At 44.3% G+C, this 20,743-nt stretch overlaps 2 protein-coding genes and 2 pseudogenes across 2 annotated transcripts; 1 reads left to right on the top strand and 3 right to left on the bottom strand.

Annotated features, from left to right (window-relative positions):
- Nucleotides 1-8: 8 nt before the first annotated feature.
- Nucleotides 9-1,956, bottom strand: LOC129860098 (coiled-coil domain-containing protein 122-like; annotated as a pseudogene).
- Nucleotides 1,957-6,644: 4,688 nt separating this feature from the next.
- Nucleotides 6,645-8,463, bottom strand: LOC129859811 (tumor necrosis factor ligand superfamily member 10-like; annotated as a pseudogene).
- A 136-nt stretch (nt 8,464-8,599) lies between these two features.
- On the top strand, nt 8,600-11,488 carry LOC129859809 (peptide chain release factor 1, mitochondrial-like). The gene is made up of 9 exons (XM_055929936.1): nt 8,600-9,069; nt 9,275-9,372; nt 9,464-9,545; nt 9,667-9,774; nt 9,892-10,064; nt 10,135-10,252; nt 10,424-10,560; nt 10,645-10,743; nt 10,870-11,488. Exons 1-9 carry the CDS (start codon nt 8,715-8,717, stop codon nt 10,978-10,980), a joined length of 1,281 nt encoding a protein of 426 aa, XP_055785911.1. The 5' UTR covers nt 8,600-8,714; the 3' UTR covers nt 10,981-11,488.
- A 48-nt stretch (nt 11,489-11,536) lies between these two features.
- Nucleotides 11,537-20,712, bottom strand: LOC129859810 (WW domain-binding protein 4-like). Its single transcript, XM_055929937.1, has 10 exons — nt 20,594-20,712; nt 19,163-19,235; nt 18,824-18,886; nt 18,319-18,445; nt 17,792-17,989; nt 13,598-13,668; nt 13,366-13,441; nt 13,067-13,275; nt 12,744-12,937; nt 11,537-12,540 (listed from the first exon to the last, which is right to left on the bottom strand). Coding segments are annotated over exons 1-10 (1,236 nt in total). The 5' UTR covers nt 20,596-20,712; the 3' UTR covers nt 11,537-12,317.
- Nucleotides 20,713-20,743: the final 31 nt, after the last annotated feature.

A 20,743-nucleotide genomic window follows, 5' to 3' on the forward strand; every position in this document is an offset into this window, starting at 1 on the left:
AATAGTTGTTATTTCTTAGTTGACACCATTGCCCTCTGCTGGCCAGTAGGTGTCACAGCTTTATCTCTAAATTCAGGGGGAAACCCAAGTTATTTGTAACGGGGAGGGAAAGCCAGTTTTCTGTAAAAACATGTTTTTGTTTAATGGCTTTCCAATTCATTACTGTCACTTAAAAAACTATGAGAGAGAAAAATGTCAAAATAGAAAATGAACAGCAACAAAACTGTTATGCACAGACCTACACTAGGGCTGAAGTATGTCTTGGCTTGGGAAAACTCCTAGCCTTAGGTCATACTACAAAACATACAGTTTTATGAACCAGAATGCTAACTTATGGCACCTCGAGGTGTCTCTTGAGGTCCTGGATCTCTCTCTCTCCATGTGGTAGATATCATCAGACAACTGCCTGTGGCCGGACTGGGCCTTCATCAGTTGGCAGTGGAGACGCTTCACGATGGCATCATACCGTCTGTTCTGGATCTGAGAACAACACACTTGGGTTTTAAACAGACATTGTACTTTTTGATTTTTGTTGACATTGTCTTGCATTTCTTTCCTTTTTGCATGTACACCACTTTGAGCTGCATGTTCGAAAGGTACCAGATAAAAAGTTATTTTTATTATGAATACTGTACATGGTGGGTCTTTATCTAACATAAACTGTCTGGAGTGAGTTATTTTCTGTTGGATTAGAGAAAAAAGGGGGTAAGTGAGCATCTGACAACAGGGATTCACTACCGTACCTCGATATGCTTATTGATCAGTGTGTGACTCTCAAACTCCTTCAAGATGAGCTCTCTTCTCTCAGTCACCATCTACCTCCGGTCTGAGATCTGCCCCCTCATGTCATCCATCTCTTTCTGTCAAGAGATTGCAGTTTTATTACTGATTCACGATAACAACTTGCGAACAGATGAAGTGGAGAAGACAGGGATCACAGGACAAAATTAACGTGTTTTTTTAACGTATCCCATATGACTGTAATCTGTCAACATCTACACTGGTTCCTCAGCTGCTCTGACCTGTGCCTGCTTCACAGCGTTCCCCTCTGGGTTCTCTAGGTCGGCCATCAGCTCCTCTCTGTGAGCACTCTGACCAGAGCCCTCTTCTCCACTAGCTCCCTGTGAGCCCTCGTCTGGCTCTCCGCTTGCAAGACGGCTGTCCGGTGGCCCTCCATCTTGTTCCGGTAGGTGTTGTAACCGGCCAACACGCAGCTGGAGTTGTCCTCCTCTTCCTCGATCAGCAGTCGGAGCTCTGTGTTTTCGTTGTAGACGGTGATGGAACGCAAGCCCAGGTCTTGCAGGTGTTCCATCTCACCCTCCAGGATGAGAATATGCCTCACGTTGGATTTTAACTCCACTTCAGCTTCTTTGCCTTTCTTCTCAATGTCTGATAGTATGGCCTGGTAGCAGATGAAAACAGCATTGCTTTACACTGAGTGTTAAAACAAATGCTCTAATATTAATGTTGCATGGAAAATGTATATAATGTAAGCAGCAATAATTACAGTGTTCCTGGAGTTTTAAAATGTTACTGGTCAGTGTGTTAGCAGGTAAGGAGAGATTCACCTGGAGAGAGCTGAGCACTTGTTGTTTCTCCTGGAGGGCCACAATCTGGGCATATCCTTGTTGAGAGACGTCTTCTAAAGCTTGTGTTAGAGAGAAGTCAGGCTCTCCGTGTGTCTCTACAGCAATACATGGAAGGGACGCTGTCACGTCTGAAGAAATAATGTGGTTTGTTATTAGTTAAGCTAGCTAGCTTCCTAAATTAGCTTGTTGTAGTCCTACTAACGTTAACGTTAGCTCTTTAGTAGCCCCAACCCCCAACAACTTTAGGCATACTTTCTGCTGTTTTAGCAAAGCTTCCCAAGATAATACAGATAGTCCAACATTTTATAAGGAATTTGCTATATGTTTTCTTGCCATTTTCCACCGTCATCCCAGCAGAGTTGGCCATGTTGACACGTTTGTTGTTGTGCGCGAAACAGAGTTGATTTTCGCGCTCAGCTCAGCACGTGCGCTCTCTTGGCCTGGCGGACGTTCTTGGGGGGTTTCCGGTGTGATTCCCCCAATACGCCCCATATTGACTGACTTCACCTTTGCCGAGTAAAACAATAAACTTATGTTAAGAATTAAACAATTAAAGAAACCACAAGTTCGGACACACCCAAAGAGTTCCATTGAATTGAGTGGCTCATCTTCATTTTCCAGATATTGGAGAAACGTTCATTTGTGCCCTTCCCACTCAAAATGTAGGGGAAATACATAGTGATTGTTATTAAAATCCATTGGTCAGTGAAGTAAACTAAGGGAAATGTGGCCCTAATTTTCGTATTAATTTATTTTACAATGGATTGCCAGATGTCCGGATTTGATTCTGTACATAATTTCTATGTGATAAATGACAGGGACTTGTCCCTATGGTTTCTGGTGGTAAGAGACAGTTTACATGTCAGTTATGTGTGTTTACATGTTTCTCTGTTCCCAGTGTGAGGCCATAGCCTACTGGTTAGGTCCACAATTGGTGTTTTAGGGTTAGCGAATAAAGTAGGGACCATTCTCTCTCTTGCTCTCTCTATACCTTTATAAATCTCCTTTATGATATGAAAAGACGGCAGTTATGGAGAAAATGTGTCTGTAGGCTATTTGATTGCACACAGCAGCCCTCCAGGATATGTACTCAGTCACCCATTTTGTTTCCTTACTAAAACCAGAATATAGGAAGGATATAAGTGTAGTATCTGGGATCTACATCTGTTTATATTAGTTACTATGCTGTTATTAAGCAGTGATGTATTACGGCAGTGTTACGTTACTACACCTAATAGGAAATGCACATGCGCACTATTGTGCTGGGGGCTGTAGAGCACGAGAGGTTTTGACTAAACGAAAACTAACTGTACTCCCGTCTCCTGCCTGGTCATTTCTCCACAACACAAATATTACAATAAGGAAGCCAGTACTGATACATCCCCATTACGCTTCCATGCACACTTCCCGTAAGTGTGTGCGCGTGTGTGATGGGATCAAGTCCTTTCAGTTTTTGTGCAGCCTATTGGAAATGTATTGCGACCATCCAGATGAACAAAACAAGGTTTCTTTCCCAGGCCCATGCAGCCTATAAAGCCATGACCCAGTAGGATTTGGCTGTGAAGGCGCTAGCTGGGCTGAAGGCTGGTGAGGGACCCACCATTTGCTAAACAATAGCCGATAGATTTGATTTATTAGCACAGGTCCTGACAGTTATTTGTGCTGGTGTAAGTGATGTGAAATGGCTAGCTAGGTAGTGGTGGTGCGCGCTAGCAGCCTTTCAGTCGGTGACGTCACTTGCTCTGAAACCTTGAAGTAGTGGTTCCCCTTGCTCTGCAAGAGCCGCGGCCTTTGTGGAGCGATGGGTAACGATGCTTCGTGGGTGACTGTTGTTGATGTGTGCAGAGGGTCCCTGGTTCGCGCCCGGTTTGAGGGAACGGACTAAAGTTAAAACTGTTACACTGGTGGATGTAAATATTTTGTTTGGGTTTGTTTTCGCACTAAAAATAGCAAATTGTTTGAATGTGATGACAGTTGGAGTTCCCCATTTGTGGTTGAATGCTTAGGTATAGGGAAAACACTGGGCTATTATTGTTAACATGTTTGCCTCCAGATGCTAAAGTTCTGAGTTATTAGCTGCTGTGGTTTCTGAGTCTTGTGGCTTTATAGAGACACGTTTACGGTGTACGCAATAGGTACAGGTGTGTGCCGGTGCCCCATAACCAGTTCTGAAAACAAAGCGTATGTGCTGCAGTGAACATCATGATCTTATAGGCTATTGAGCCATTACATCCTATGCACTTTTTATGCATTTGAATTTCTCATGTGTGTTTGATTAAATAGAGCCCTCCTCAGTCAATCTCAGTCTGTCCCATAGACACAACAGGATAAACTGTATGTATGACTCAACAGGGTGCTCCCCCTCCCTCCTACTGTCCCTCCCTCCTTGCAATCCCTCCCTCCATCTGTGACTCACTATAACCACAACTATTTTCTGTCTGGTTCCCTGACATTGTCTCTCATTCCCTGTGTTTCATCAGCACTAAAACGTGTGTGCCAAAGAGACGGTTTTGACTAGGTCACAGGTGTTCCTGTTTTTACCCTAGTCTGCATTGTGTCAACACAACAAAACATCAACTAAAAGTATCTGTTGCTATTATTTTGTCCACTCCATCCTTCCTCAAAATAGGAAGAGAGACAGTGAAGAGGGGATGCATGGAGATACAGTACCATTAATAGCTCTAAAACAGGGGTTGTTGGCTGTGGGTGGTCAACTACATTAATACCCTGTTATTCATCTCATCTGCTGTTATTTGGGCTACCTGTGTTTCCATGTGTTTGATGCCATTCCATTTGCTCCGTTCCATACATTATTATGAGCTGTCCTCCCCTCAGCAGCCTCTACTGATTTGAAGTATAGTAATTTGATGGCATCAGCAGTTTTACAAATTAAACCTTTATTGAAAGACGAGCTGATTCGTGTGCTATTGTTGCCCATTTTCTGAAAGGTTATAGAGTGGTGCCAGCTATATGCCAGACTGAAAACAAATGAAACAGTCTTTGTTTGGGTGGACGACTTTAATACTCTCTTAACAGTGCAACTGCAGAGCTGAGATGATGTAGTTAGGTGGCATTAATGCACGCTTTGACATGGAAATGACATGGGAGTGAAGAAATCTTTCAAGGGAAACATGGTGTATGTGTGTTGAATCGTTCTAATCCAAGCATGGACAGATCGATTCCTCACTTTTCAAATGGATTTTCATGTGAAGAAGGCAAACAGCATAGTAATGACATTACGCGTCAACAAAAGAGTATCTCATTTCATTTCAATCAGAGACATGAGGTGAGGTGGGGGATCGGCAGGACTATAGGGGTCAGTGAAATCAGGGAATGAGTAAGGAGCGTAGGGGGCCTCTAAATGTGCATGACACAGCACTCCCAGCATGCAACACTAACTGGAGTTATTCCCTTCTAACCACAGAAGCACATCAAATCGAGGCGCCCTGCGCTCGTACGCCTGAGGGACAGTGTCAAGTTTTCAGAGATGTGCTGAGGTAAAACAGTGTCACGAATCCCGCTTCCTGAGTCTGTTTTTGCCTGTGTTCTGCTTTTCAACCGTTCGTTGCCTGCACCCGCACTCCCGACTAGCATCACCACCCTGGACGGTTCCGACCTAGAATATGTGGACATCTATAAGTACCTAGGTGTCTGGCTAGACTGTAAACTCTCCTTCCAGACTCATATCAAACATCTCCAATCCAAAATCAAATCTAGAGTCGGCTTTCTATTCCGGAACAAAGCCTCCTTCACTCACGCCGCCAAACTTACCCTAGTAAAACTGACTATCCTACCGATCCTCGACTTCGGCGATGTCATCTACAAAATAGCTTCCAATACTCTACTCAGCAAACTGGATGCAGTTTATCACAGTGCCATCCGTTTTGTTACTAAAGCACCTTATACGACCCACCACTGCGACCTGTATGCCCTAGTCGGCTGGCCCTCGCTACATGTTCGTCGTCAGACCCACTGGCTCCAGGTCATCTACAAGGCTATGCTAGGTAAAGTGCCGCCTTATCTCAGTTCACTGGTCACGATGGCTACACCCACCCGTAGCACGCGCTCCAGCAGGTGTATCTCACTGATCATCCCTAAAGCCAAAACCTCATTTGGACGCCTTTCCTTCCAGTTCTCTGCTGCCTGCGACTGGAACGAATTGCAAAAATCTCTGAAGTTGGAGACTTTTATCTCCCTCAACAACTTTAAAAATCTGCTATCCGAGCAGCTAACCGATCGCTGCAGCTGTACATAGTCCATCTGTAAACTACCCACCCAATTTACCTACCTCACCCCATACTGCTTTTATTTATTTACTTTTCTGCTCTTTTGCACACCAGTATCTCTTCTTGCACATGATCATCTGATGATTTATCACTCCAGTGTTAATCTGCTAAATTGTAATTATTCGATTTATTGCCTACCTCATGCCTCTTGCACACATTGTATATAGATTCTCTTTTTTTCTACCATGTTATTGACTTGTTTATTGTTTACTCCATGTGTAACTCTGTGTTGTCTGTTCACACTGCTATGCTTTATCTTGGCCAGGTCGCAGTTGCAAATGAGAACTTGTTCTCAACTAGCCTACCTGGTTAAATAAAGGTGAAATAAAAATGAACAGTATGTTGTGCCAGCGTATCAGCCTCCATTTGGATAGAGTTTGTTTTGTTGTTTTGTACGTCTTGCTTGCCTTGAACTTACCTCCGTTTTCTCTGTCTACAGTCATTCACCCGGAACACTCATCCCATCCTTACCTGGTCGTCGGTGGTTTCTGTTACTCCCTTGGATCTGCCTATTCAATCCCATCAACTCAACTCCACTGCCCGCTCCGCCACCTGGATCTTTCTATCTCTACATTTAAACTTGTAAATAAATACTCACCTTCGTCTTACTCTCCTTGTCCTGGTCTGCTTCTGGGTTCTACTTTAGAAAAGCCTGACAAACAGTCTCTCAGGGTGAAACGTAATGGTCTAATGGTATCCTTGTTTTCCTATCAAATGGGTTGAAGCATGGCAATATTGGTGATAATAACAGAGTATCATCTCTCTCCTGTATTTTTACAATTGTATATGGCTTTATTGGAATGTTCTATAAACACAAACTGAACACAGAATTGAATACGAGAGACATCAGAAAATACATCAATATTGAAAACTTAATAAAACTAAATTAAAAGTGAGCCAAATTCATTTTGTTTTCATAGTATAAAAATACAAAAATGTATTCCATATGCAGACAGTCCAGCTATCTAACAGATATGAATTCCACCTCATCTACAGCCCTGAGCTGGGAATGGGATTAAAGAGATATCAGTTACTAATTTATCAATTAAGTGCCCTGCGTCTCCTTCCTCATTCATCATCTGCTGATTCTGAAGGCCCCGAAGTAGCTTCCCTCAGCTTCCGGGTCCAGCAGCCAGGAGTTGGACACGCTGACATAGATACTGTCCCCGGGCCCCAGGGGGAAAGCCCCTCCCTGCTGCTGACAACACATGTGGTAGTGGCCCCTCTGCCAGTGCCTGGTGCTGCCGCTTTTCATCAGCACAGCTGGCTTGGGGGGGGCACTGTGACTGTGACGCTCGTGGAACACGTATTGTATAAGAAGGGCACCAGCCCCGGCCCCAGCTCCATCTACTCTGTGAATGCTAGGCTCTGCTGAAACCCCCCTTCTCCCTGGAGCATGAGACTCAGACTCCAACAGTGACTCCTCTACCTGGTCGTAGTACCTGAAGCAGGTTTTGGCGTAGATGTAGTACAGGCCTCCCTCACGGACCAGGATCCTGCCGTCATGGTACCCGATCTTGGACAGGTGTCCATGGGCGTGGTCCCAGTGGATCATGGTGTTCTGGATGTCTCTCTGGATGTTCCCACTGGGAGGCTGAATGGGCAGGTGGGCTGATGGTGTGACCTCCCTGTTTTTTTTTTGGGCACCTCTGTGACTCCCCTCTCTGGAGGTCGTATGAAGTCTCAACTAGGGCTGGTCCGGTCTGGGTGACCTGAAGTTGCCAACAGAGACAGCGGCAAGAGAGGTTAGAGGTCACAGTAGCCCAAATCCCTCATTGGGCATCGATAAATTGCTGTTAGATGCATTTATGGAGTTATTGACCACTTGTCACTCACATTTTTTTACTGCAGTAGGCTAAATCAGGGTCACACAGTGTATTTCTTGGTAGTCTTAAACAAATCTACTTTGAAACAAGTATGAAACTTGTATTGAAACAAGTATTGAAACAAGCCATAAGCAGCAATAGCCAGTAAAACCGTCCATACAATATGAAACACGTTGCCTCTGTTTGAAGTGTAATGTGTTATAGATGTTGTGGTGAGAGAGCAACCACTTGAAATGGATTACATTTAGTGCAATGTGTATTTGTGGCAATCATTGTATATAATCATTTTTTGTCCAATGTTTTCTTGCAGCACCTGCAAACTGTTATGACAAGAACTTTTTTCTTACAAAATACAATTTTGTGCTATAGAATTACATAGATTTTATGATAATTTTTTAGAGGAGACTCTTGGTATTATCCAATCTAAGAGACCTATGCAGTAGTATCTGTATTACTATGATTACCTTACCTGTTGAAGATGACCTGTCAAGTGAAGTACAACAGCAACACTTGATACCACTTGAAGTAATCCCATGAAAACGACGGTACCAATAAGAGTTCTGTTTGAAGTTGGTTCTGTTCTCCTGAGCTGCTGAATTCTTGGCAGACTGCTTTCCATTTCATAAAGATACGTTTAATACTGAACGTTAAATATCCACTGTGTTTCATAAAAACAGACCCAATGTTAGGCTATGCTTTCCCCGAGATATGTTTGTATTTCAGTGTATTCTCATTACCAATAGAAGTTTTAGGAGGTAGTTTTCTTAGTTTAGTACCCCCCCTCTTTGAGGACCAATCAGATTACAGATTAATTTAAATCGCATTATAACACCACCAGGGGTGCTGTTGTAAAATACTGTGCGAAAAACATTATCTATGACTACATATCCCAGAATTCAACACCACACTTTGACCTTGCTGGAAGCGCGATTATATTCTTTACAATGTTACTAAATATGAGATGATAAACTCATGTAACTAGTTTACACTTACTTCGTATACACTGTAGCCAGATGCTTATGCAGAAATATAGTCGACTGTGTGGCTCGTGCGCCCCCCTCATCTCGCCCCTCCACATGCGCAAGAGAATATGGAAGGAACTAGCAAATCGATCACTTGTATCATCAAGACGTTATTGTAACAATCCTTTGGGAGATTTATACAGGAATGAGTCTGTACAAAGATATCTTCGGCAGCTTGTGGAAGAGTACAGAGATGTCAACAAAACATTACAACATGGGTTTCTCAACGAGCCCGCCAGGAAAGAGTTGAACAAGAGACAGGTGGGACTTTCACCAGTGGCCACTGCGTTTCAGAGCGCTGAACACGCCGTGAAAGACCTAGAGGAGGTTGAAACTCTGCTTCAGAGTAAGTAAGCTGTGTTCTGTTTCGTGTATTTTGTTAATTGCTAACTAGCTAGTGATCTTTTTGTATCTTCCTTTCATAAGTGTCTGTAACGCCTGCGTGCCGCAATGACCAGAAGAGGTCGCCAATGCTTCAATAACAATGTGCTAACTGAAATGTGTCATGTATCTGAAAATGTTGTACAGTCATCCATATTGTCCTTTTACAGGGACAGTCGGTTCCAAAGAGGAAGACCGACAAATGGTCCAGCTACTGAAAGAGGAACAAGCACAGATCACCCAAAGAATCGAGTCATTGAGAAAAGATGTACGAACAGACATTAGACACAGAACATTTTCAATGTCTGCCTTGGTCAGTCTGGAACTTGATGAGAAAATCTGAATTCATATTCCCCCAGTTGATCCAGACACTAGTACCCAGTGACCCACACGACACCAGTAATGTCCTTCTGGAGGTGGTAACAGGGCGGACAACAGGAGGTGAGTCAGTGAACTGTAATTACTCAATGAACAGCATAGGCCATGGACAATGGCTCTCCATTACACTCCTGGTCCTAATGCTAATGTATGTCCCCTCTCTGGTACACATGTTTTGATCCAGGTGACATCTGTCAACAGTTCACCAGAGAGATGTTTGACATGTACCAAGGCCTTGCCAGCTACAAGAACTGGGACTTTGAGATCTTCAACTACACACCTGCTGAATATGGTAATGCTTCTCTTCTGTCTGTCCTACTGTCTCTTTGTTTTATGGGTCACTGGATGAAAGTGTCTGCGTGTATGTATGATTGATTGGTGTGTTTATTGTCTGATTTGATTCACTCAGGTGGACTGCACCATGCGGCAGTAAGGATAGCGGGGGAGAGTGTGTACCGGCGTCTGAAGCATGAGGGAGGGACACACCGGGTCCAGAGGATCCCCGAGGTGGGCCTGTCCTCCAGGATGCAACGCATTCACACAGGAACCATGACCGTCATCGTCCTGCCACAACCCAACGAGGTACACCTGTCTGTCTGCCCCTATCTGTTTGTCTGTCTGAACGATAATACATTGGCATTCTGTTTTGTAGCTGGACATCAGCATTGACCCTAAGGACCTGCGGGTTGATACGTTCAGATCGAGAGGGGCGGGAGGTCAAAGTGTCAACACAACAGACAGTGCTGTCCGAATAGTACACCTGCCAACAGGTAAGAGCTTACCGTTTGGGGAGACAGAATATGTATTGAAAATCCACTTTAAGAAGATTTTTTATATCTTTATTGAAAACCAATGGCACTTCTCAATTCTTGATTTTGAATTGCTCTCCTGATATTGACTGAATTGAAATGGAATTTGACTGACCCCTGCTCTGACCCTAGGTACGGTGGCAGAGTGTCAGACGTCCCGCTCTCAGCTGCAGAATCGTGACACGGCCCTGCGCGTGCTGAGGGCCCGCCTCTACCAGAGCATGATGGGCAGAGAGACGGAGCAGAGACTTACGGCACGCAAACAGCAGGTGATCCCCGACACACAGTCCCATCCAAAAGCTTTACTGTCCCCCTAACTCACCTCAGAGCCATTCATGTTACTCCTTCTCCAGGTGGGCACTCGCTCCCAGTCGGAGAGGATTCGCACCTACAACTTTAGCCAGGACCGTGTGACAGATCACCGGACTGGCTATGTGACCAGAGATATCAAGGTGGGCTTCAAACTTTGCAAACAAGCAGTCTATAATGGAAGTTGATTTGTTGTGTAATGTTTGTCATGTCATGCTTTTACATGTAGGTAATAGTTGGTTAATGTGTCTTCTGTATTCTCTTGGCAGGAGTTCATGAGGGGCGGGGAGCCCCTGGATGATCTGATCTCAGAGCTGTTGGAACACGGAGACAAGGAGGCACTGCTGGAGCTGGTGGTGACCTGCAGTCAGAGATACTGACTCAAGACAGTGTGACGCCTTAGTTCTGGGAGCTAGCTGACATGACCCACTGCTGCAGCACTGACAGGAGAACAGTCAGACCAGACATGGAACCAATGGCGCGAACACTGATCCTGGTTCAGTTTGTGAAAGAATGGCAACTGGGTGGAGAAAAGAGAGCCTGGCTGCAGATAACCCAGCTCTTTAACCAGTCTCAAGCATATGCACAATTACACCCTAGCATCTTAATAAAGTCCTAAAATGTTACTGAAAATAGTTGGTGATGAGCTCTGCTCCTATTGGGTGTGTCAGAGCTATGTTTCAGCCCAACACACACGCTCTAATCTCAAGCACCCAGGCTGTCTGGCAGCTGGCCAGCCATGGCATCAGTATCTCTCCTACACAGCCATAGCAATGAGCGTGTATTGGCACCAATGAAGGGTTGTATTACCTTCGAGGCTACTCGAGCCCATGTGAAATGTTTGAGTTGCTCTGACAGAAGTCTGTGAAATAAATCCGTGGAAGACTATTGATTACTAAAGGCTGATGGACTAAAGGAAGAAGCATAGAGAAAATGTCCACACCAGCACAATATATATTCAAGTACAATATTTCATCAATCATACTGTAGAAAACTTGCTTTGCATTCTCCTTCTCGCATACTCCAACCATGCGGGTACGGTTCAGCGCTGGGTTTCCCCAAAGCATCGTAGCACTAGGATCATGTTAATTCCATTGAAACTAAATAGACAAAAGATGACCTTAGTGCTAAGATGGGTTTGGGAGACCCAGGCCTGAGCATGTACTGGTGGTGATGTGGAAAATGACAACCACCACCACCACAGTAAGGACATCACAGCGGTCCTTCCCAAGCCATCCAGAAATTATCCCGTTAAAAATACATCACACACGCATAACAAAATATCTCTGGGAATGATAGTCTGTCCGTCACGGCTGTATGCTATTCAATTCAAATAAAAAAAGCAGGAGGGCATCAGGCATTGAAAAAGGAAATTGTAAAGAGTAAGACAAACACTTCAAGTTAGGACAGCTAAAGCCACTGATCCAGCTTGTTTCAGACGTCTGCTTGTCCTATTCAACCCCAAAAGCTGCTGATATACTAACTTGGTTGGTTGGATGGGTAAAATTCAACCTGAACAATTATGAACTTATGGCATCTTGGTGAGTAGCTAACTCGGGTTCTTTGTAGCCCACAGGGACCTGACCTGCCTATCCAGGTATTGATATGACGTTGCTAGAATTGTCCCCTTACACAATAACAGTCTCCAACAACATCCCCCAGCTTGTCAAGCCTTGTGTCTGTTTAAAAAGAGTTCATATCTGAGTTAGCCTGGGTATTAGTCATCATCTCCCCGTTGCCTCAGGCTCCTGGAGGTTTTCCCGTTCTCTGCTTTCCTCTTCCTGAACGTGGCCCCGGCTCCCGACGCGGGGCCACCCCCGTCGCCCAGAGAGGTGATGATACGCTCCCTAAACTTGGGTTTGGGCTCAGGTGGCAGCTCCGTGGGGGCGGGGGCGCTAGCTGCACCTTCCACCTGTGGTAGCTGCAGGTCCACTTTCTCACTGGGGGAGAGAACATGGGTGGTGGTGGGTGGGGTATAGAGCAGATAGGTGAGTTATTAGTTTAGCATTTAATTAGGCACACAACAACAAGTTGGCTAAAGTAGAGACAGACTAGCAACAGGGTCCTGTTCATTAAGGCAAACTGTAACAAAAGCTCATAGTTAAATCCAAATGAAGACATTGACAGTACAACAGTCTCTTACTAAGGCTCTTCTTCTTCCTGTATCTGCTCCCAGGCTCCGTAAGGGTTGGTCTTCCTGGGCTTCTTAACAGCAGGCCTCTCCTCTTTCTCCTCAGGCACAGCTGCCGGTGTGTCTTTGGCCCCTTCGTCTCCCTTCCCCCCATCATCATCCTCACCATCTTTATCCTCTCCCTCCTTGTCTGAAGGCGGTGTATTCTTTTTGTGGGGAGAGCAAATGATTATTGAAATGATCGCCAGTCACCATGACTCAAATCCTAAACTAATGCCCACTATTGTTTGTGCCCATTCACTACAAATGGGGTTGTATTGAGAACTCAGTCTCACCCTGAACTGAATCTTGGTGACCTGTTTGGAATCCTCTCCCTCCCCGGCTCCGTTGGTACTGTTGGAGCTGTCCTCTCCAGATAGGGGTTCTGGCTGCAGGGCAGATGGGTCATCTACCCCTGGGGGGCCCACTGTCTCTCCACTGGGCCCGAGCCCAGACCCAGACTCACCACCGGCAGGGAGATCTACAGGTCTTTCCCAGCTGGACTCTGTCAGAGTGGGGGAAACATCAAAACTATGTCAAACATAATTATGTCAAACATACATCATTCTTGTCATCACTGTCTTTACAGACTGACCTCCAGTCTCTGTGTTGTAGTAGTAGGTAAATCCATCAGGACTGACGGCCTCCATCCAGGCCCTACCTAAGGAGATCTACAGAAAAAAAAAAGTGTGTTCATACCAGGACTTGAATGCATTACCTTGGTACATTACACTGACTCTAAACATATCAAATGGGTAACAACATACAAGAGACTTCCTGGTGAAATGAAAGGTATTAAGAAAAATACATTAAAAAGTAGTGTCTACCTCAGTTTGACCAGGCTGTGGAGATGGTGTGCTCTTTCCCTGCAACCCATATGGTTTGTCCCACTGAGATTCTGAAAAGATATAAAAACACAATGCTTCAGGAGAAAGGTGAATGGTCCTAGGTGTATGTTCAAAACTGATTTATTAAAAGTCACAGTCTGACTTTTAACCCGTCATCTCTGATATCTGCGGAGTTGTTGTGGTCTTCAGCCTACCCAGGGTTCGTACGGATAGTTGCAAACCAAATTCAAGTGCTTTCGAGGACCATCAATTTGTAATAGTTCCTATTATGCAATTGTTTCTATTCGTCACCAGATGGCGGTATATTTGCCAAAACCTACGGTATATTCGCTACTACCTTAGAAGCTCTACTCAATAATACGTGTTTCACTACTTATTTACTACATACATTAGTGGTAAATCAGTACTGATGATGTAATTTGAGTAGTGATGAGCAGAGTTTTGGGACATGCCTACTTGTGAACACACATTTGTTATTTGCATTATTACAACTCCAGCTTTATGACAGTATTGTAATTTTATTCGTCATTTGGGAATCTACTACTTAATAGCTACGAAAAAGCGTCTTGCTTCTGACTGGCAGCTTTAGAGTCGCCGGTCGGGAGAAGGGTGGGCTGTGTGAGGAAAACGGCACGTGAACGGCAACCAGAACAGCAGGAGCACGGCTGCCGATTGATAAAGTGGAATATCGCAGGCCCCCCTTGAATGAGGAAACAACAAAAAAAGCTCTGGAGAGAAAAAGTCTCATAATGTAGAACTAGTGCAGGATGCAGTGTTGTGCCTTTCCCCTCCAGGGCCGGTTACACCATGCTCGACATGTCTAAGTCTGATGCATTTATTTTCACCTTACACAGTGTGGGTTGGTTAGGTCCAGTGATGAAGTGGTAAGAAAAAGGTGGGTAAACTACACTGACCAAAAATATAAAAGGGTAGGTCCCATGTTTCATTAGCTGAAATAACAGACCCCATAAATGTTCTATTATGCACAAAAGGCTCTATATTTGCCCAGCATTGTAGCTATCGATGTGACGTTTGGCAGTCCCTAATCATGATGGCAGCATTCGCGTGAAACTGAAAGCGCGAACCACTGCTTTTAACCAGGGCAAGGTGACCGGAAACATGACCGAATACAAACAGTGTAGCTATTCCCTCCGCAAGGCAACCAAACAAGCTAAGTCCCAGTATAGAGACAAAGTAGAGTCGCAATTCAACAGCTCAGACACAAGAGGTATGTGGCAGGGTCTACAGTCAATCACGGATTACAAAAAGAAAACCAGCCCCGTCGCGGACCAGGATGTCTTGCTCCCAGACAGACTAAATAACTTTTTTTGCTCGCTTTGAGGACAATACAGTGCCACTGACACGGCCTGCTACCAAAACCTGCGGGCTCTCCTTCACTGCAGCCGAGGTGAGTAAAACATTTAAACGTGTTAACCCTCGCAAGGCTGCAGGCCCAGACGGCATTCCCAGCCGCGTCCTCAGAGCATGCGCAGACCAGCTGGCTGGTGTGTTTACGGACATATTCAATCAATACTTAACCCAGTCTGCTGTTCCCACATGCTTCAAGAGGGCCACCATTGTTCCTGTTCCCAAGAAAGCTAAGGTAACTGAGCTAAACGACTACCGCCCCGTAGCACTCACTTCCGTCATCATGAAGTGCTTTGAGAGACTAGTCAAGGACCATATCACCTCCACCCTACCTGACACGCTAGACCCACTCCAATTTGCTTACCGACCCAATAGGTCCACAGATGACGCAATCGCAACCACACTGCCCTAACCCATCTGGACAAGAGGAATACCTATGTGAGAATGCTGTTCATCGACTACAGCTCAGCATTTAACACCATTGTACCCTCCAAACTCGTCATCAAGCTCGAGACCCTGGGTCTCGACCCCGCCCTGTGCAACTGGGTCCTGGACTTCCTGACGGGCCGCCCCCAGGTGGTGAGGGTAGGTAACAACATCTCCACCCCGCTGATCCTCAACACTGGGGCCCCACAAGGGTGCGTTCTGAGCCCTCTCCTGTACTCCCTGTTCACCCACGACTGCGTGGCCATGCACGCCTCCAACTCAATCATCAAGTTTGCGGACGACACTACAGTGGTAGGCTTGATTACCAACAACGACGAGACGGCCTACAGGGAGGAGGTGAGGGCCCTCGGAGTGTGGTGTCAGGAAAATAACCTCACACTCAACGTCAACAAAACAAAGGAGATGATTGTGGACTTCAGGAAACAGCAGAGGGAGCACCCCCCTAGCCAGCAGCATACCACCCTGCATACCACTGCTGGCTTGCTTCTGAAGCTAAGCAGGGTTGGTCCTGGTCAGTCCCTGGATGGGAGACCAGAGGCTGCTGGAAGTGGTGTTAGAGGGCCAGTAGGAGGCACTCTTTCCTCTGGTCTAAAAAAATATCCCAATGCCCCAGGGCAGTGATTGGGGACACTGTCCTGTATAGGGTGCCGTCTTTCGGATGGGACGTTAAACGGGTGTCCTGACTCTCTGAGGTCATTAAAGATCCCATGGCACTTATCGTAAGAGTAGGGGTGTTAACCCCGGTGTCCTGGCTAAATTCCCAATCTGGCCCTCAAACCATCATGGTCACCTAATAATCCCCAGTTTACAATTGGCTCATTCATCCCCCTCCGCTCCCCTGTAACTATTCCCCAGGTCGTTGCTGCAAATGAGAACGTGTTCTCAGTCAACTTACCTGGTAAAATAACGGTAAAATAAAAATAAATAAATAAGTAAAACATCGACGGGACAGTAGTGGAGAAGGTGGAAAGTTTTAAGTTCCTAGGTGTACACATCACGGACAAACTGAATTGGTCCACCCACACAGACAGCGTTGTGAAGAAGGCGCAGCAGCGCCTCTTCAACTTCAGGAGGCTGAAGAAATTTGGCTTGTCACCAAAAGCACTCACAAACTTCTACAGATGCATAATCGAGAGCATCCTGTCGGGCTGTATCACCGCCTGGTACGGCAACTGCTCCGCCCACAACAGTAAGGCTATCGAGAGCATCCTGTCGGGCTGTATCCCCGCCTGGTACGGCAACTGCTCCGCCCACAACAGTAAGGCTCTCCAGAGGGTAGTGAGGTCTGCACAACGCATCACCGGGGGCAAACTACCTGCCCTCCAGGACACCTACACCACCCGATGTCACAGGAAGGCCATAAAGATCATCAAGGACAACAACCACCCGAGCCACTGCCTGTTCACCCCACTATCATCCAGAAGGCGAGGTCAGTACAGGTGCATCAAAGCGGGGACCGAGACTGAAAAACAGCTTCTATCTCAAGGCCATCAGACTGTTAAACAGCCACCACTAACATTTAGTGGCCGCTGCCAACATACTGACTCAACTCCAGCCACTTTAATAATGGGAATTGATGGAAATTATGTAGAAATGTATCACTAGCAACTTTAAACAATGCCACTTAATATAATGTTTACATAGCCTACATTACTCATCTCATATGTATATACTGTACTCTATATCATCTACTGCATCTTGCCATCTTTATGTAATACATGTATCACTAGCCACTTTAAACTATGCCACTTTATGTTTACATACCCTACATTACTCATCTCATATGTATAGACTGTACACTATACCATCTACTGCATCTTGCCTATGCCGTTCTGTACCATCACTCATTCATATATCTTTATGTACATATTCTTTATCCCTTTACACTTGTGTGTATAAGGTAGTAGTTGTGAAATTGTTAGATTACTTGTTGGTTATTACTGCATTGTCGGAACTAGAAGCACAAGCATTTCGCTACACTCGCATTAACATCTGCTAACCATGTGTATGTGACAAATAAAATTTGATTTGATTTGATCAGTCGGTTCTGTACCTGCCTGGCTGAGTGGCAGTGTGGGTAGAATGAGAGAGCTCGCCTGGCAACCAGAGTGCGAAACACATGAAATAAAACTCGGTAGTCTACCTGGAAATGAATTCGTAAGAGCAATATATTTTTCTAAAATTTTTCATATTAACATATTTGATAGTTTTCTGTTCTCCTCCCATTTTAATTCAAGTACTTTTCAAGTACCAACTTGAGAAAATTTCAGATTTTTAAGGTATTCAAGTAATTGAATTTCAGAGTGCCAAATTCAATTACTTTAAACACTTCAAGCACCTTGTGTGAACCTTGCCTACCTCCTGTCATAGAGTTGTAGTAGTATGTGAGTCCTTCGCTTGTCTTTCCCTCCACCCAGTTCTCTGATTCGTTTCTGGGCATCCTCTCCTTTCCAGGCTTTCGCTTCTTTTCTTGTTTTCGAGATTGAGATGGAGATGGAGATGGAGAATGAGATGGAACTGGGCTTGGAGTTTGGGCTTTGGTTTGAGATGGGGAACCTAAGCAAACACACAAAATCACATTGATATATATTAGCCATTTGAGCAGACACTCTTATCCAAAACAACTTACACTGTGTTCTAACAACTTTTTAAAAGCTTCAAGTTTCATTAGTCGTATGTACAGTATACACGTGGTATACATCATCCGACAAAATGCTTACTTGACAGGTTCCTTCTCGACAAAGCAACAACGAGATAATAAAATATAAGAATACAAAAACTATAAGAAACAATGGTAATAAGTTACACACATATTAGACGGTACAAAAACAGACTGGCAGGTTATTAAGTTAGTAAATCAATAAAACACTTAACTAAGAAGTTACCTGATGGTTTTATCCCCAACCTTTTCATATCCTCCTCATAAGCTTTCAGTGCAGCCGCCTCCATCGTTGCAAACTCTTTAGACTGACGATCCTCCTTCTTCGCCTTGTCAATGCTCTTCTTTTGCATCTGTACAGAAGAGAGGCCGGAGTATCAGTCAAGTCACCAATGAGATGACAGCATGGGGTGAGAGTGGCTTATCTGGACCTTATCTCTGCTGAAATACACCACTAGGCTAGCCATTAGGGCTATGTATGCCAAGCTGCGTTTACAACGCATCAATAGTTTCCCTTGCAACAGTGACCCCTGTTGATACCTCTGTGTATAACGTGTTATCAGCAGACTACATAGAGCCCAGATAGAAAACAGTATAGTCTCAGGTGATTGACACAACATTTATGGCATCTGTATTTCTTATGCAGTATGGTAGCTACAACCCTGGCACTGACAGGCACCCATCTTTCTATGTTCCACAAGTGAAAGCAAAACCCAATGATGACAACTCACCTCAGCAATTTTGGCAGCAACATTTTCTTTGTGATTCTTCCCTCGTTCATGAAACTCAACACTCTGCATGAGAAACAAACAAGCACAGGGGTGAATACATGATCAAATCTTGTCCTCAGCCACAACCCCGTGCAGTCATAACGTAACAGACTACTCTCTCTTTGACACACATCACCAAGAATAAGTAAGATTTCATTCAACGTTAGAAACATGAGAAGGGCCTAGTCAAAGAGACTGAATAACTAGCATGATGATCATGCCTGAATGGGTAGCTAGTCAGCTAAGTACACCAACTTTACATACCGGTGCAAATTACATGACAATTTACTCAACACTCACAGGTTTATTGTCGGCTATCCAGCACTTGCAGTACTGGCAGAATTTCTTCGGCTGGGACTTCCAATATTCCGACCTGAGTAATACAAACAAAATAAACAACTTCATAAACATGTGTTTGAAAGCTGATCAGAATAGCAATTTGGACAGTACACTAAAACACAACCATGGTCATACAAACTGAACTAGCTAGCCAATGTTAGCTAATGAATAGATGCAACAATATGAAATCAAATGTTATTGGTCATGTTATACAACAGGTGTAGACTTTACAGTGAAATGCTAATTTATGAGACAATTCCCTATGGTGCAGAGTTAAAAAGTAAGACATATGTCTACAATGTATGTTTTTTTAATGGACAAAAAATGTGCTTTATATATATATATATATATATATATATATGTTGTTTTTAAGAAAAGCACTTTTTTATTTTTTTTAAATAACATCAAATTGATCAGAAATACACTGTAGACATTGTAAATGTGGTAAATGCCTCGGTGCACAACTGAGCAAGAGGACAAATACATTAGTGTCTAGTTTGAGAAACAGACGTCTCACAAGTCTCGCGAGTACAACTCCAGGATGCTGGCCTTCTAGGCAGAGTTCCTCTGTCCAGTGTCTGTGTTTTTTTGCCCATCTTAATCTTTTCTTTTTATTGGCCAGTCTGACATATGGCTTTTTCTTTGCAACTCTGCCTAGAAGGCAAGCATCCTGGAGTCGCCTCTTCACTGTTGACGTTGAGACTGGTGTTTTGCGGGTACTATTTAATGAAACCTCTGTCCTCCAATGCCACTCTGTTGTCAGTTCAGCCTACATTTCACTGATCTTAGTAGCATTTTACTCCCTCTGTTTAATATAACACACATATATTAATTATTCATTTCGGTTGCCTATCCTGACGTTAAGTTTGTTCTATAGTTTTGCCGGTAGTCGTGGTAATACAATGAAAGTTTAGATGCGATCAACATATAATTTAAACGATGAAAAAGCCTGGAAGGAGGAGAGATGACTAGAAACGATTCGGTTGGCCGTTTATGTGTGGATTAATTGTCGGAGTAGAGATCCTTGTGCATTTCAGGTCAAATAACAACTCAATGTTTATATCCCAGGACAAATTAGCGAGCAACAGCAACAGCAAGTGCAAGCTAACTAGCTAAATTACCATACATGTTTAATGCTTTTCGACATGTCCCCAAATTAATGTCATTGGTTCAGAGTTTGTTTTGACATTTTAACCTGCGTGTCGTGATCGCGTTTGGTGTGGGGGGACAAATTACATTTATGCACGCGCGCAGCCGGTTTGGGCAAGGTGTTCAGATGCCTTTTGGTCACAGACTTGGCTCTCCGGTACCAATAACGTTAACGTTACATAGTTAGCTTTAGTAAATCTTAAACGAAATTGCAATGGGTGTGACGTGAAACAAAATACTCACATTGTGTCTTCTGATCCAATATAACGTGAATATAATTAAGGTTAAACAACCTAGCTAGCTACACACAAAAGCAGAAAATGTTGAACATTTCTCAACCATCAACACGGCGTCCGTTTCTTATGACGTATATACGGATGTCTTTGAGGGTCA

Source organism: Salvelinus fontinalis, chromosome 7, assembly GCF_029448725.1.
Source record: "Salvelinus fontinalis isolate EN_2023a chromosome 7, ASM2944872v1, whole genome shotgun sequence".
Taxonomy (NCBI): domain Eukaryota; kingdom Metazoa; phylum Chordata; class Actinopteri; order Salmoniformes; family Salmonidae; genus Salvelinus; species Salvelinus fontinalis.

Excerpts from the sequence above, each read along its gene's own strand:
- LOC129859809 (XM_055929936.1), top strand. The coding sequence starts at position 8,715 with ATGCTTATGCAGAAATATAGTCGACTGTGTGGCTCGTGCGCCCCCCTC. Across the intron at positions 9,546-9,666 it reads AACAGGGCGGACAACAGGAG|GTGACATCTGTCAACAGTTC; the intron begins GTGAGTCAGTGA and ends GTTTTGATCCAG. Across the intron at positions 10,065-10,134 it reads TCCTGCCACAACCCAACGAG|CTGGACATCAGCATTGACCC; the intron begins GTACACCTGTCT and ends TCTGTTTTGTAG.
- LOC129859810 (XM_055929937.1), bottom strand. Across the intron at positions 13,442-13,597 it reads CACAGCCTGGTCAAACTGAG|ATCTCCTTAGGTAGGGCCTG; the intron begins GTAGACACTACT and ends TTTTTTCTGTAG. Across the intron at positions 12,938-13,066 it reads TCACCAAGATTCAGTTCAGG|AATACACCGCCTTCAGACAA; the intron begins GTGAGACTGAGT and ends CCCCACAAAAAG.